Source organism: Cuculus canorus, chromosome 1 (assembly GCF_017976375.1).
Source record: "Cuculus canorus isolate bCucCan1 chromosome 1, bCucCan1.pri, whole genome shotgun sequence".
NCBI classification, from domain to species: Eukaryota; Metazoa; Chordata; class Aves; order Cuculiformes; family Cuculidae; genus Cuculus; species Cuculus canorus.
Genome location: NC_071401.1, coordinates 43,217,142 through 43,234,394, shown reverse-complemented (window position 1 = coordinate 43,234,394; position 17,253 = coordinate 43,217,142). Strand labels below are relative to the sequence as shown.

Genomic DNA, 17,253 nt, shown 5'->3' with positions numbered 1-17,253 from the left:
TAAGTCTTGAAAATAAACTTTACCAGGAAAAAGTAGGCTAAATAAATACTGCTGATGTTGACAAAACTTCTGCTGCAGTTGCAAGCATACCAAGAGGAGCTTTACCAATGGTTTTCCTAAAACCTGGCACTGGTTTTATTGCTTTTACGACTTTTGCCCAGGTGGACTTAATTTTTCTGAAAGGTCCAGATATGGAGTAAACTCTCTTAGATTGTAGCATGTCACATGCATCTGTTAGCTGCACTACATGTGCAGTACCAAAGTCTGGAGCTTTTTGAACCTCAGCTGTTTAAACTAACTCAGTTTGCTTCAAATGGATCAGGAAATATTGAGTTGCTTCAAACGACAGAGTGGTAGCTTTAAAACTCCTGGGAGGAAGCAGGGAGAAGGTATGGTTTTGCCAGCTGAAGATCTCACTGCTTGTAAAATCCAGTGCTTTCCCCATGATCTGTGGCCTTATGGCATGTGTTTTGCGTGCCTAAACTGTCCTGTGTTCACCTACACAGCTGTTACCAACTTTGCTGATCCTTCAGAAAAAGAGGAAAAAGAGCAGATTAAATTACTCGGCTTTTTTCTTGCAGGGAGCCAACAGAATGCGCGGCCGCCTGGGAAGCGTGGACAGCTTTGAGCGCTGCAACAGTCTTGCTTCTGACAAAGTACGTAAGGAACTTAGTTAAAATAGGCACATTTTCATGCGCAGGCGTCAATGAAGTATAAATATGGCACTCTCATTCAGTTTGAAGGAAGTAGCATAAAGCACATAAATTTACAAAACTCAAAGAGTTTCCACTGGGTGGCAGAGGGTCTGAGAAAGGTGGCATATATGTTTACTTGAAGCCTCGGCGTTAATCTATTGTTTGATTTTCAGTCTTTTTTTTCCTACACGTGCCTTGCTTTTACAAAAAGCAGGGAATTTCTGGTCCGCTTGTGCCTTGTTTCACTGAAGTAATTAAAAAAGGTCATATCTCAACAAAAGGAAGTGCTCTGAAGGTGAAGAATCCTTTCTGTAAGTAGCAGTTGCTGTAGGGAAGTAAAAGTTTTTGACCTAAAACCAGCTGTTTGGGATGCTGTGTGGGGCGAGCAGGCAGAACGCTGTTCACTTTCTTTTTATTTCCTGTTTTTAACATTTTACCTCACGTGAGGATTGGTTGCTTGTTTTCCCGGGAGGTGAAGATTCTGTTATGGTTTTCCTGCTACGGTTACTCATAAACTGGCTGTGCAATAACAGTCTCTTTTCCAGGATATCGCTGTGACGGTACAGGAAGTATGCTCATGATATGTCGAGGAAACTAGCTAAAAACAGTTTCCCTAGTCTTTTCAATTCCTGTGTTTTCCTGAAAGGGCCAGAAGTCTGGTAGCTGGAATGCTGATCCTTGAGAGAGGATGCCTAGAGTAATTAGTGTGTTGTAGGCATTGTGCATATATATTTATTTCTTCCTCTTCTTTCTTTTTCTCTCTTTTTTTTTTTTTTTAAAGAAGGACGCTGCTAGTTTGGAGTAAATTATCAAAGGATGTGTGGTTTTGGTGATAATTAGCATACAATAGGCCAGGACCAAGAAGGGGGAGAGGCTTTGGTGCCCCGATGCAGCGCACAACCCGTGGGGTTAGGCGAAAGATCTCGTAGGGTGCACAGCGGCAGGCCTCACTCCGTCGGCACTTCCTTTCAGGACGCTTCGCCGGGCGATTCCCCGCCAGCTACTCCTCCAGCGTCCCCCGTATCCTCAGCCTGGCAACCTTTTCCTGAGGAGGACTCCGATTCCCCCCAGTTCAGGAGACGCGCACATACTTTCAGCCACCCACCCTCCAGCACCAGGAGGAGGATAACCTTCCAGAACGGGAGGTCTCAGAGTGTTCGATCCCCGCTGCTGCGACAGAGCTGCGTCGAGACAACAAGGTGAGTCAGGGCATGCTGCATCACGCGCCTGCTGTCTCCTGCAATTTCAAGACATGAGCCCTTACCCGTGTTTCCTCTTGTGGAAGCTGTTTCTGTAGCGTTCTGCATTTTATTTACTTATTTATTTATTTATCTGTTTATTTATTTTCAGCCTGTTTCCTCCACCTTGGAGTGGTTTGTTGCTTTACAGTAGCTCACTAATCTCTGAATTACTAATTCAGGGCAAGTATCAATCCAGCAAATTGGTCATCGAGCTGGATGGTGGTGACGATCTATTTCTTTACTTATTTATCACCTAGGAGCTGAGCCTTTTTGGCAGCGTGAGTAGTCAGGATCTTTGGAGAAGAGGTGTTTGCTGCTTTAGAGACAGTAGCATGACAGTTTTATGCCAGGATCAAAAATCCACTGACAGCTTCAAGTGTCAGTTGCCAGAGAGTATGTCTGGAATTTAAACTTGTGAGGAGTCTCACTAAAGGATTTGAGGAATCTCACAAAAGGACTTAAGGATTAAACATCTTCACAGGACTGTGAAGCATGTCATTTACCTGTTCCCCTTTTCCCAAGGCTTTCCTCTGTAACTTCTTTCACCTTCCTTTCTGGACACTCTTCTGCTATTAACATGTGGAATACTGTTGGAATACTGCTTCAGGACTTCCTTCATTCAGTCAGAAGAGGTCCCCACAGCTCGTGGGCCTCTTTGGTTGTACTTTCATTCTCTGCCTCCATCCTGGCTGTCTGCAGTAAGTGACAGTGCCAACTCCAAAACCCTTACAGGATTCCCACGCAGATGAGCTCATTTGTTTTAAGAGCCCTTTCTCCAACCTACTGGTGTGTTTCAGTGCTTGACTGCAAATATGCTTTTTGTGGGCTCTTTCTAAACATGGCTTGAAGTAATAATTTCTCATGTGTTTTATGTCATGATCAAAATATCAGCACGAATACCATACCAGCTCATAGAGAAATGCAAAAAAGTTTATTCTGTTCAAAAAAATGGAGGTGGTTCAAGGGTAGCCTTGAAATAGCTTTGTTACATTGTGTTTCTGAAGAGATAAATAATGCGTTTTTTGTGGAGATAAACTTTGCTTATGTTTTTTCCACTGACCACGTTGTATGCAAACAGGAAACCCTGACAGTTCAAACTGAGGGACTTGCTGACTTCACTTCTTTGTAATAACTTTAAAGAAGTCACTGATTAAGTGGCACCATCAGCAGATTTTCAGTCAAAACAGTTTGTAACAATTTGCTTCTGAGATGGGATTTTTCCTTTTGTCCTTTGCTATTGAGGACTAATAAAAATTGTTTATTGACAGAAAGTGAATTAATTCTTATGTTATCCCAACAGTTGTCACAGTTACGTAGTATTTAACTGTGTAGTAGTACTATCTTGATTTAAACACTTCACAAAAATTTATCCGAAAATATTTGGCTTAAATAAGCTCTGCTTCCTAAGTGTTACAGCAATACATACAGTTTACAAGAGCAAGAGAAAACTGAAGGGAAAGAGCAAGGTGGCTCATGTTATTGAAGCAGGTGTCTAAGCATATTTTCTGAATGTTTCAGAGATTCTTTTTCTGAATTTGCTTTGAGAATAAATAAGGCTAAAGTAATAAGATGGTCCACTCTTTCTGCAATGTCATTGCAATACTTCTTAAAAGAAATCAGCTGTAGCAGCAAAATCAATATCATCAGGGAAGTTGCCCAGTAGTGCACTTGGTATGTGTAATCTTCTGGGAGACAAAGTTGCTGTAAACCTAGATGAGGTACTTGGTCATTATCGCTAATGTGGATGTTTTGTTGTTGTATCTGAATCCATGCTGACCGATCTGCTCTATTCTCTTGTTGCCTGCACAGCCCTATTGTTGGGGTTCGGCGCGCTCTCAGTGAGAGTGGATCTGCGTCACCTGGTCTCCCCTCCTCTGTCTCTGCCCCTTCTTTCCTGAAAAGCTTTTACCCAGGCTCAGGAAGGTTGCTCCAGCACTCAGAAAGTGACCTCTCCAAGAGGTGAGAGCATTGTCTGCTGCCTCCTTCTTCAGTGCCACCACCTTAACAACAGGATTCCTAGTGCGGTGCAGCACATGGGATCTCTCCCACCCTGCCTTGTGCTCCTGCATTTCTAACAGACTTACAAAGCACTTGATGCAAATGGGCCAACAGGCTTTTGGCCAGAAAAGCCTGTCAAAAATAGAGGCTTGTCTGCTGACATCTAGTAGCTGTCACCTACTTCTGTTGTGATGTTGCACTGATTTGTCACTTGAGATACAGCGATTTTTAGGAGTATGTCACCAGTGTAATGCTTTCTCTGCTGAATGCAAACCAGCATGTGTTGCTGTGATCATTGGCATGCAAAAGTAAGAAAAAAAAACAAAGAAAAAAAACAATGTGAAGAGTGTACAGTACTAACATGGGATGCTTGTGCATGAGGAAGGGAAAACACCAGGGTAGCTGGGTGATACTAGCTGTGAGATGCTTAGAAAGACTGGGAAAATAACTTCCCATTGAAGAGGAGTGGGGAAGAATTGAACACATGAGAAGGGCTTTCTGACTTCAGTTTGAAAGAGTGAGTACCTGAATGAAAGTCATACTTGTTTTTACTGTAAGAGTAGGCTCTTCTTCAGGAGGGTGCTCAAGGAAACTGTATGGATTATTTTTATGAAGTAGGCCTGAAATGAAAAAGGTGGAGCCATAATTGTCAACTTTATGATGATGTCTTTTTTTTGCCAGCTGTGGGCCTTTCTTTTTCTCTTCTGTCAGTGACAACTCCTTTTTCCTTCTTCAATCTGTGCTTTTTCACTGAGCTATACTTGTGTTTCTAGTACTTATCATCTCTGAGTGTGGTTCTTCCCTGATCATTCCCCACAGAAAACTGGAGTTGTAGAAGGTGCTTTTGTGACTGTTTCTTCCTGGAAATATAACAGTAGGTTGCATTCTTACCAAAACCTAGTGTGGATAAGATCTGGATTCTGGATGTGTTAGAAGTCTAATACAAATATATCTATTTGTAATAATATTTTAAGTATCTCTTTCTGGCCTCTAATCTATAATTGGTCTACAGCATGCAGCCAAAAACTGTAATGTAGCCACAACTACAAAGCACCAAATGGGAAATTTCTACAGTTTAGGTCCTTCCAGCAGAATAAACTTTTACATAAATGGAATAAGATGAACAACGCTTACAAGAAAGGGACTACAAAGTGGCAGGACTGCTGCTACCCTCCCACCCCCCAAATCCCGGTTTTTAAGAAGTAAACATTAAATTGTCTAGATTCACTTTCCAGTAGAAGAGTAGTGTATACTAATCATTACTTAATTTTAGTAAATCTTTCCAAAGCCAGTCTTAGAAACATTTAAGAGGAAGTCACTGTAAGGTGCCTCCACTGTTCTACCCAGGCATAAATGAATAAAGAATAAGCGATACATGTTTTTGAAATGTGAGAGGAGAGGTTGAGATCTCATCCAGTGTAGAAACAGGCTTTAAATATTGCCTGTTCTAAACTTGTGTCCGGTAATAGTTACTTTAGAAGTGAATTGGATGCCTAGATTTTCCATTCCCTACTACACTGCAGTAACAGTAGACTAAGTAGCAGGTGAATGTATTACAGCTGAAATTAAAGAAACTAGTGAGTGCACACCAGAGTGTGCAGGCAAATGGCAAAAAACTAACCTGTTTCTTACAGACTGCCTCTTTTTTTTGTGTTTCAGTCAAATTTGTTTCTGTGTTCTCTTCAGTTAGCAGACTTAGCCCAAGCTGAACCAATGCCCAGGTCAGTTTGTACAAGCAGCTGGATCCTATTAAACTTGGCTTTCTGGATTTGGGGAATGTAGATATTGATTAGTGTTCTTTTCTCTCCCTGAATCCCCATTGTATTTACCTACTCCACTTTCCTGCTGTTAATATTTTTGTCATATGACTGCAACAACATGGAATGAATGTTTTGGATAACTTAAGGGCTGGGTACAGGCTTCTGAAAAGCAGTAACTGGACTTGCAGTCTTGTTATTATGCGTGGCTGCTTCTTGTTAAAGTGCTACTGTGCAAAAGCTGAAACACTGGAACTGCCTGCTTACAGAACCAGGTAGGCTGTGCTGTCTGCATCAGTCAAATTTCCAGATGAAATTTAGTAACATCCTTTACAACTGAAAAGATTGGACTGTGTTTGAAGTTTTAAACGAAAGTTGTGGAGATACATATCATAGGTCTTTATGGTCACCTTAATGTCAGCTGATTCCAAGCCGAAATGTCTGAGATATTACTCTCTCTAGATTTGGTAATGTATGCTAGTCGAGGTACTGTGTTTCATTATAATGGAATTTGAACTGTAAGGTGGGGAGATCTTCAAATTAGGAGTAATTCCCTGAAGACCACACTATTTCTACTTAGATTTCATAGTATACAGGTTTCTGATACCATTTAGTCTTGAATTTGTGTGAAAGCTCTTTTGCTGGGAGCAACTCATCCTAAACTATCATGGTAAGGAAACTGTAGTAGCAAAGATGAAGTGCTGGGATCTAGTTGGGTACATGAAGTGAATACAACAAATATAGTCAGAAAGAAGTGCCAAATAAATAATGCTGATGTGGTAGGAATGATCAAGGTAATCCACCTGTCACTTGCACTGGCTAACAGAGAACAAAATATATTACCCAACTTATGGTGGATGAAACTATTTAAACTTCACCACATTTAGGTTGCAAATGTGTGTTGTGTCATAAGGTTTATGAATGAGAAGTTCAAGTCTTTTACAGTGTGTTTTTTCTTGTGTTAGTTTGTTGTTTCATTGGGTTTTTTTTTCCTTTGACTGTTTTCCATAGTGAAGACAGTCCTATCTCTGATAGGCTCAACATGAGGTGTTCTTAGCGTTCTCATGTGAGTGTATGTTAGGTTGGAATTGAGCACAGTGTGGCAATGCTTTACAGTCTGAAGGCTATTATTTATTATTATTTAACTGTTAGGAAACTTTATTAAAACTTCAGTGCATTTTTGTGTCTAAGAATTATCATGTTTACTTGCACATTCCTAAAGTGTGGCTCTGAGATCACATGCAATGCAACAGGCAGCTTTTCTTGAAGTTTGGTGAACTTCAATGTGCAGGAGCAGAGCAAGTTTCAGTTGGAGTTAATTTTAGAAAGATGTTTGATTTGTAGCAGTCAAATGGGCCTGTGCAAAGCAAGGGAGCTATGTGTTAAGAAACAACTCTGCTTGTTATACATGGGTCTTTAAGTATTGACTGCTCTATAGAACATGATTGTGATCCATGTTTAGATTACATGTGGCCACAAACTGAAAACCTGATACTATGGTGTTGGACATACAGGCTACAGTGGCTCTCACATGATTGTAGACATCTTCATCTAAATTAATAAATGGAGAGAAGTCGGTGTTTCTGCAGCGCAGTTGCTCTCATCCTAATGTGATTGTCTTTAATATTCTGAAATTTACAGAGCTGATCCTGCCTATTTATCTACCTTCTTTCCTGAATTCTAGTACGGCCAGTTGTGCCTGTCACTGGAAACGTCTTCATTTAGGAGTGAACCATGCCCTAAAAGTGTTTTGATCTCCATTAAAAAGGAAGCCTCAGTTGACTTTCTAGGATTTATATCTAAAGCCAGTAGAAGAAAAATTATTCTCCAGATAAGTTCATTGTGGGTAAAGGCATATCTTTTTTTTTCTAAAGATTATGAGGAGACTGAGCTTTTTGGATTTAATTCTAATGATCACTACTGTGATCATTGGGTTGGAAGGGACCTTAAAGATCATCCAGTTCCAAACCTGCCTGCTGTGGGCAGGGACACCGTCCACTGGACCGGGTTGCTCAAAGCCTCATCCAATGTGGCCTTGTAACACCTTCAGGGATGGGGCATCCATGACTTCTCTGGGCTACCTGTGCCAATGCCTCACCACCCTCTCAGGAAAAAAATTCTTACCAATATTTAACCTAGATTTCCGGTCTTTCAGCTTAAAACTGTTCCTCCTTGTCCTGTCCCTGCACTCGCTGATAAAGAGCCCCTCCCCAGCTTTCCTGTCAGGCCCCCCGTTAAGTACTGGAAGGCTGCTGTAAGGTCTCCCCGGAAAGGCTCTTTTCCCTAGGCTGAACAAGCCCAACTCTCTCAGCCTGTCCTCCTATGGGAGATGCACATGAGTGGAGAGACTGAGTGTAGCTGGCAAACTGCGATCATCTGCAACTAACTTAGCCACTACAAACACAGGGAACATTTAACTTGCTGAGCTTTTCTTTCATCTAACTGTTTTTAGGGACATGTTATAGTGTGGGAATTCCTCACAAGATAGAGGTTTGAGTGCCGCTACTGCTGTGTCGATACAGCAGGGTGAAGATGAAGCTGCAGACACAGCAGCACAATAACATTTGATGCTGTTTTCTGAAAAAGCCTGTAGTTATATGTCATCCTGTTGAGGTTGCGTGGAAGGATTTGTGGCAGATAATCAATGTTCCCATTGCTATACGGGATATGTGCACCTACTTTACTACCACAAATGGAAAATGCTGAAATATTCCTAGAAGTGGCTCAGGTACTTCTGGAAGTTAAATGTCCTTCCTCTGTTGATCATAGAATCATAGGATAGTTTGGATTGGAAGAGACCTTAAAGATCATCTAGTTCCAACTCCTCTTCTGTGGGCAGGGACACCTCCCACTGGATCAGGCCACCCAAGTCCCCATCCAATCTCACCTTGAACACCTCCAGGGATGGGGCATCCACAACCTCCCTGGGCAACCTGTTTCAGTGCCTCACCACTCTCATAGTGAATAAATTCTTCCTTATATCTAGTCTAAATCTGCCTCTCCCCAGTTTATAGCCATTCCCCCTAGTTCTATCACTACAAGCCTTTGTAAACAGTCCCTCCCCAGCTTTCTTGTAGGCCCCCTGCAGGTATTAGAGGGTCGCTCCCTTCGGAGCCTTCTCCAGGCTGACCAAGCCCAACTCTCTCAGTTTGTCCTCATATGGGAGGTGCTCCATCCCTCTAATCTTCTTTGTGGCCCTCCTCTGGACCTGTTCCGACAGTTCCATATCCTTCTTATGTTGAAGATTGCAGAACTTTACACAATACTCAGGTCGGGTCTCATAAGAGAGGAATAGAGGGTCAGAATCACCTCCCACAACCTGCTGGCCAAGCTTCTTTTGATGCAGCCCAGGATACAGTCAGCCTTCCAGGCTGCAAGTGCATACTGCCAGCTCATGTCGAGCTTCTCATTGACCAGAGCCACTCAGGTCCTTCTCTGCAGGGCTGCTCTCAAGCACATCATCCCCCATCGTGTATTGAAACCAGGGATTGCCCTGACCCAGATGTAGGACCTTGCACTTGAACTCATGAGATTCTCACAGGCCCATTTCTCCAGTCTGTCCAGGTCCCTCTGGATGACATCCTGTTCTTCTGGTGTGGCAACTGCACTGCTCAGCTTGGTGTGATCTGGAAACTTGCTGAGGGTGCACTCAATCTCACTGTCTATATCATTGATGAAGATATTAAACAGCACTGATATTGATAGTCAGTAGACAGATCTGGTTGGTGTCCTCTTAAAATGACCTCGTAGCAAAGCTTCCCTGTGTCCTCTCCTTGCCTCTTCCAGTAGCATAAGCTACTATTATAAAATTACTGTGTAAATATAGTTTTACATGGCCACTCAGGTCCTTTCCGTAGGAACTGAGCTTGCCCTCTGTTTGCAGAGGCTCCGTTCTGCCCGCTGGAAATGCTGATGAAGCACGAGGACGTTTGGCCCCATTTGTGCAGGTGAAGTGTCTGCTTCTTAAAGCGTAGGAAAGAGATGACATAAGAAGGCTAGAACATTACCTTCAATGAAATATTCACCTGTGAGCTCATCGTGCCATTTAAAATGGCACTAAGCGGAGCATTGTGCCCTGCTAAAGCAGCATCTGTGGTGTTGGGGGCGTTGCATCAGATTGCCCTTGTATGACTAATGTATGGCAAAGCAAAACCCATTGCTGTCTGTTTTAGAGGCTAAGTATTACTATGTTTTTCTCTCACCTTTTCAGGAAATTTAGCTTTTATTCTGAGCTTCCAGCTTAGCATTTTATGAAGGCTATGAATTCTTCCTAGTGGTATACAGTACAAACTTTACAGCACTGTGTTAGAAGAAAACTACTGGGCACTTCTGTATTCAAGGTGAAGCTCACGCATAGCACACTTTGCTTTCTAAAGCTTCCCAGCAAATGTTCCTGCAGGCTTGGTTGTGCATTAGACACACTTAATAAAGTTTTTTCCTCCAGAGATGACTGACTTTGATCACCACATCTGCTTTTTCTTTCGTTCAGTGATGGGGAGGGAAAGAAAAGAACACCAACCATCTGCAGCAGTGAATCTCTAAATACTGTGGGGGCCACGCTCACACCTCGCCGCATCTCCTGGCGGCGGAGAATATTCCTGCAGGTAGCTTCACCTCTGAATAAATCTCCTTCCAAGATGCAGCATCCAGGTCTGTGTGTGCTTTTAAAGAAAATAAACAAGCAGTTGTTACTGAATAGTTATTGTTATAGTGAAGTGCAACATGTGAAAATCCGAAAGGGAGAACGAAGTCATCTTGTTATGATAAGAGCATGCTAGAACCTCACTAGACAACAGTTGTGCTCAGTTGACTTTGTAGCTTTGAGTAGAGGTTTCTGTCATCAAAATCAAATGAATTGCAATCTGCTGTGGCTGCACTGGTAGCGAGGAAATGAAGAACTGCCTCTTGCTGACAAAGATATCCTCTTTAATAGTTAGCAAGTTTTTACCCTGGCCTGCTTACATAATAGCAGTGTTTGCAGAAAATGGTAATTTTTCTGCCTTATCATTGTACTGCATGCAGCACCTGTTGAGTGTGTTAATAATTCTTATAGGTTTAGGTCATTTTAAGATAGAAACCTCTGAAATATCTGAAATCCTGCTGTGTTGATACAGTCCCATTGGTAGAATTCACAACCATAGGTAGATGACAAACTTTATAGTAACTATAAAGTGCTACAGCACTGCCTATAGTGCAGCTTAGAAGGTGTGAAAAAATTGTTTTTAGCATAGAGCGTGTGGCAAATCACACCCATGAACAAGCTTAGCTGTAAAGGAGACTTTATGGATAAATCCTTCTTTGTAACTCTAGAAAGAGCTAGCAGGGAAAAGGGTTGAAATATTGGATGACTCTTTGTTTAGTTTTATTTCATTTAAATAGAATTAATTTAAATAATGGACTGTATTTAAAAATAATTCTGTACTGCTGAACTTCATTTTTTCTGTCTTTGGAAGTAGCACCTCACTGCTAAACATGGAGGACAGCTATTTTTGTTCTGCTGTGACTTAGATTTTCGTGATATGCCAAACAATCTTGAGTTTCCTATAATAGCTTTCTGATTCTTTGCAGATGGTCATGACGGAAGTGAATTGTTACCATTATCTCCTCTTGCTCCACCTTTGGAGGAGGACCCTCTTGTTCTAGTATTGCAAAATGAGGATGGTCCAGATAAAACTGGAGAGAGGAAAAATGCAGAGGAACTACAAAGTCTGTGGAGAAAAGCCATCCATCAACAAATTCTGTTACTTCGAATGGAAAAAGAAAACCAGAAGCTGGAAGGTTAGCTATTTAGAAAATACCCCTAAAACCTATTACAAATTCTACTGCCTGGAGGTGAAAACTGTACTGGTGTTGGGTGCTTCAAACAGAGATATGGTTCTGTAACTTTTTGCTGAACTATACTAGAAAAAAAATGTGTTCACCCACTTCTGTCTCACAGTCTACCAATTTTTCTGTCCACCTGCCAAATCTTCATGAGTCGCCTTAGTTAAAAAAGAAAGTGATAACTTTTCCTTTTTTAGTGCATGTTAGGCAAAGATTGCTATGGTTGGTGTTATAACTGACTGAGTCTAGGAATTCTAATGTGAAGTGAAGTCAGAACAGGTGCCATGTGAACTCCTAGGTATGATAAACCTTACAATTTATATCTCGTTTCAGTCCTTTGCAGTGCGTGTCACTTCTGTCCAGGTTTCCTGTCCCTTATTAGCCACACCACAGTGGAAATTCGCGAATATTTGAATCCAAATATGATTTTTGAGCAACTGGCTCTTGAGGTTTGTTAGAAACTTCTTTTTTCAGAAAGTGAGGACTGTACACTGAAAACAGCATGCTGTTACTGATGCATCTAAGGTTGGCCAAGCTGATTTGTCAGCTGCCTGAGCTTCTGGCTAAGACAGTTTAGTATGGCTGGTCAAGTCTCACTCAGATAGAAGATGGGATGTGATGTCTATTCTAACATACAGAAGTTCTTCAGTATAATAGACCCATAGCTTTCACTGCAAACTGAAAATTTCAAATGTTCTCTGCAATTGCTGCCTGCTTCTTCTCCCATATGGTGTATAACCCCACTATATGGTAGTCTGATTCTTGAAACAAAACATAATGATCTAAGGTCAGTTAACTTTTTTCCTTCTTTAGTGGTGCTTACTAAGAAGGCAGGGAGAGGAAAGAAAAAAGCAAGACAGAAGTCTTTCCATGTCCCTACAAGCATATATCTTTGAGTGTATTTCTGACACACGTAGGGTATTTCTCTGTGCACTCTGTCTACAGTTTGTCTCCCTGTTGGCACACACTTCTGTGAAAACTCCTAAATTCATAGGGGACATATACAGAGAAGTCTGTTTTAACTTCAGCCAAAATCTTCATTTGTTGTTTTAGCAAATGGTTAGTCTGCTGTTGTGGGATGGGGAAGCTGGACATCTAATATCATGTTATTCCCTCTGGTAGCACAAGCTGCTGAGGTACAAACTCTTTTCTGTACTCGCCTTGAGTGGCTGGAAGTACTGAAATCTGTTAAATCAGTTCCTTACCACCTAATTATAAGCCATTTCCATTCTGTAATGGATATGTTGAAAATAAGTTCTGCTTGCCTGATCATTTGTGGTGAAAACAGGAGTTTTGGCAGTGGAGACTCCAAACTGGCACTCATCTGCCAGCCCACATCTTGGTTTGTGCTCCAAGGAGCACACCTCCATTTTTGTATACAGGTTCGTCAGTAATGCTAGTGAAACTGGAGCTCTGGCTAGTTGGAATTCATCGTCTGATTTTCAAAGGGTGAAAAATAAACTGTCTTAATGACTATCTCTAGGCATCATTCCTGTGGGCTGCTGTAACATTGGCCTTTTTATAGACAGGACATATACAGAACTGATACATTCCAAACAGGTGCTGTTTTGGGCAGTGGTTGACGTTCTAACCTACAATTAAATGTAGATCTCAGGAATGCAAAATGTAATAACACAAATGCAGCTGTTTCTCTGGTTGAAGTCAGGTACTTACCTATGAGTTCATTCAGCTGTATGGGACTGGTTTAAGACTGGAATTGCTGTGGAATTGTTTTCAGTGCTTTTCTGTTAATGCTTTGTTCATTTTCATTTGCAAAATATTAATAGAACTTCTTTTCCTGTTCTTTTTGCTGTCGAGGAGACTTGAATACTATTAGCTCTTTGTTTTACAGAAGGTAAGTTCTGTGAATTGCACAAACATATTTTTTCTGAGTGGCTAAATGTTTCTTTATACAGTAGATCAACTATAAGAACTACAAAAAGTAACAGGCTACCTAGCAATGATTACGAAGAACGTTAACGAGGATGGTTGCAAGCAACCAAAATTGGCATAGGATGTAGGGCAAATATGATTAATGGGCAAGCTTATTGACTTTCATACAGTCATCATAGAATCACGGGATGATTTGCATCAAGGATAGCTTCCTCTAGACGAGGTCTAGAAATGGTGATGGGGAGGGTGGTACATCTGAAAGAGGAAGGAGTCTCCTGCAAGGAGCAAGCACTGCACATGGATCAAGGCAAATTCGGAATAAATTCAATTACAGATTTCAAAGCTCACATTGTGAAATGTACAAATCAGTCCAGTGATAATGAAACCTGTCTCTGTAAGTTAAGATGCATTCAGGTCTTTATTCGAATTATTTTACACCAGTAGTATGAGGAATTGGAGTGTTTTTCTGCAATCATATCATGTATAATAGGATAACAGCAGTTAATTTCTCAGTAATGGAAATGAAAGCTACTTTGAAATTCCATAGTAACTCTACAAGCTTTAGTTCAGAAATAGTGAGTCATCTGGAATAAATATATTGTGTCCGGTAGACCCGTGCAGGAGCTCTGCTAAGTATACAGCAACACGAGTTCTGTGCTTCAGCACAGATGCATCTTTCTGGATATGGTTCGTGTTGGTTCTTTCTATTTACCTCTTGTCAACCTGATGATGCCTGGTAGCAGTGTGAATGACTCTCCTAAGGGACATGGGAAAACTGGGACAGTTGTGACAGACTTCAGTTTAAAAGACTTACTTAGCTTGCTTCCCTAAATCTCTAGTATAAACTGCTTGGAACTTTCCTTCTGAAACCAATTGTAGTGTTCAATATAAACAGGAGAGAAGTTACCAAATCTGCCATTGAAAGAAGCAGCACATGTGGTAAAATTGACTGTGTTAAGTGGGTTTTTCTTCTTGCCCCCAGCCTTAAAAATAGTTTTCGTGTACTTCATGAATTATTAATGTTCATGGCCCAGGAACATATGTTAAATTTTTACCTGCAGCACCTTATGATAAAAGACTGGCCCCATCTCAGCTATTATCTGATGAATTGTAGAAGGCGTATTTATCTCTAGTCAGATTATCAGATAAATGTATCTAACTTGAATGGGTTTTGCATGTTTAATGTTTCTTGTAATTTTCTGATGCTCTAGTGTTTCATGTCTCTTCCTTTGTGTTCTGTCCTCCAGCAAGCAGAGATGAGCTCCAATCAAGAAAAGTCAAACTGGACTATGATGAAGTTGGTACATGTCAGAAAGATGCCATAAACATTTGGGATAAGAAGTTATTAAACTGCAGAGCCAAAATCCGATGTGACATGGAAGATATTCATTCAACTTTGAAAGAAGGTATATATGTAGGATGGCTTTTAACTGTGAAGTTAGAAGATTTTTTTGTTGTTGTTAATGCCTTTTGATACCAAAGGAAATCTGCCAGCAATACACTTTTTGCAGCAGCAAAAAATTGTGGAAAAAAATTGCCTCTTTTTATGCAAACGCACTTACCTCCTGCTGCCAAACAGAAAATAAGTTCTGTTGTGTCTAGAGCTTTCAGTGTCAGCTATGTAGAAACATGTATGTTCATACTCATGAAAGGTAGCATGTTGTGCTCATGTATTATTACATCAAAGATTGAACTTGGAGCTTCTGCAGCTGACACCGTGGGATTCTGGTTTCTGGTCTATGACTCCTATCCAGTTAGCGTAAACTCTGAGTTTCAGGCACTCTGATTTTACTTGCTGGTGCCTAAAACCTAGGGGAATCACCACCAAGCTTCACAGCATCAGAAGGACCGCATCTTGTGCAGTCTGGGCTATGGTCTTTTAGTATTTTGTTTCCTTGAGTGAAAGGCTGGGGGTTTTGGCTTGAAATGAGTCTTCCTGTGTCATAGTCCTTCCAGTACTTAAAGGGGACCTACAGGGAAGATGGGGAGGGGCTTTTTATCACAGAGTGCAGGCATAGGACGAGGGATAATGATTTTAAGCTGAAAGAGGCAAGGTTTAGATTACATATTAGGAAGAATTTTCTTTCCTGTGAGGGTGATAAGGCACTGGCACAAGTTGCACAGAGAAGTCATGGATGTCCCATGCCTGGAGGTGCTGAAGGACAGGTTGAATGAGGCTTTGAGCAACCTGATCCAGTGGAAGATGTCCTTGTCCATGGCAGGGGGATTGGAGCTGGATGATCTTTGAGTTCCCTTCTGATCCAAACTATCCTATGATGCTATGATTCTAGGTGTAGGCTGGAAGGGGAGCCAGAGGGTCTTGTTAATATAATGCAGATGTTAAGTCTGACTGCACAGGTGTGCCCTCTTCCATAGTATCTCATGTCTGTATTACAGATGCTAAAAAATAATATTTCAATGTACTCTGGCTGTGATACAGAAGGAAGTTTAAATTGCTACCAAAGAAAATTGTGGTAGAGAAATAGGGAGGCTCCTGTTAGTGACCTGCAGAAGACTGCCAACAAATGCTTCCCTTCTTACCCTGTCTTCTGCTGCTGTACTGCAGTTCAGAGTTGGGAACAAGGATATGCTTTTTTCCTAACTTGTATCCTGGTTAAGTAATTATTTGTCTGAAAAGTGTTGGGAGAGTTGACAATTTATTTTTACTTTCAAAGATCAGTTTGCAGGGTCAGGGGGATGTATGGACGAGTCTGAAAGTAGTATTTTGATTTAGTTTGTGCTTTCACAGGTGCTTGGCTGACTTAGGAGAAATATTGCCTTTCCATATGAGTGGTTCTGTGTTCTCCCTTTAGTATGCGTCATTAATGCTTTTAGATTTGAACTGAGCATTTTGTAATCTGTACTTATTTCTCTAAGCCTATGGACTGACTGGAGAACCCCTTTGGGAAGGGGAAATGGAGGTGGACCTCCCTATATTTCACACCTCAGAATTTAGTTCAGTCATTCTAAACGGGATGATCCACATTATGCGCATAGTCGTGCATCTTTTCCTGCAGGAGGCTAAGGGCTCGAAGGTGGCAAAACGTGCTTTTGTACCAATTGTACCAGTTTCGCAGTGTACTGCTCAGTGTAGTTACTGTAATTTGGTGGTGAAACACTGGAACGGGTTGCCCAGGGAGGTAGTGGAGGCCCCATCCCTGGGAACATTCAAGGTCAGGTTGGAAGATGTCCCTGCTTCTGCTGGAGGGGGTGGCCTAGATGACCTGTAAAAGTTCCTCCCAGCCCAAAGCGTTCTCTAATTCTGTGATAAGTTTGTAGTTAATGTTTAGTTAATAGGATCGAACTGTGGCTACTGAGGGAAAATTGCAGAGTGGATAACTTCTGAAGCTGTTTCTAAGACATCTTGTAGAGTGGTTCAGCCAAGATTATGACAGGCAAAGATTATGGCAAAGCAAATTCTTATGTTACAGCACTAAAAATATGCCCTTGCTTAGGCTTCTTGGTTTATTGACTGACCTACAGGTGTACCAAAAAGTCGTCGAGGAGAAATTTGGCAGTTTTTGGCTGTGCAACATCGAGTCAGACACAGACTACCAAACAAGCAGCAGCCTCCCGACATCTCTTACAAAGAACTCCTGAAACAACTGACCGCTCAACAGCACGCTATCCTTGTAGATCTAGGTACGTCTGTTTTGTAGCTAGGAGATTTTTCTGACTTGTTTCTTGTGTATTTCTTTGACAGATGCAGAAAAGCATAAATACAGAAATTGAGCAGTTGTTTCTGAAAGTTCTATGCACAGAAGGGAATATGAAATGAGCTCAATGCATCCAGTCTAAAATCAGTGGTAAAATACGATTGATCTGATTAAAAACAAACTGCACGTG

The 17,253-nt window shown here is 41.3% G+C and overlaps 1 protein-coding gene across 2 annotated transcripts in view; it reads left to right on the top strand.

Annotated features, from left to right (window-relative positions):
• Positions 1-17,253, top strand: part of TBC1D4 (TBC1 domain family member 4) — a 121,457-nt gene that overhangs the window by 90,246 nt on the left and 13,958 nt on the right. The window contains exons 9-15 of one of the 2 annotated variants that reach the window (XM_054056911.1): positions 582-656; positions 1,668-1,894; positions 3,746-3,895; positions 10,181-10,341; positions 11,260-11,469; positions 14,655-14,813; positions 16,891-17,049. In XM_054056911.1, coding sequence (XP_053912886.1) covers positions 582-656; positions 1,668-1,894; positions 3,746-3,895; positions 10,181-10,341; positions 11,260-11,469; positions 14,655-14,813; positions 16,891-17,049 — 1,141 coding nt within the window. Of the gene's footprint in view, positions 1-581; positions 657-1,667; positions 1,895-3,745; positions 3,896-10,180; positions 10,342-11,259; positions 11,470-11,518; positions 13,370-14,654; positions 14,814-16,890; positions 17,050-17,253 lie in introns of those variants that run through there. The other variant, XM_009556041.2, reaches the window with a different exon arrangement.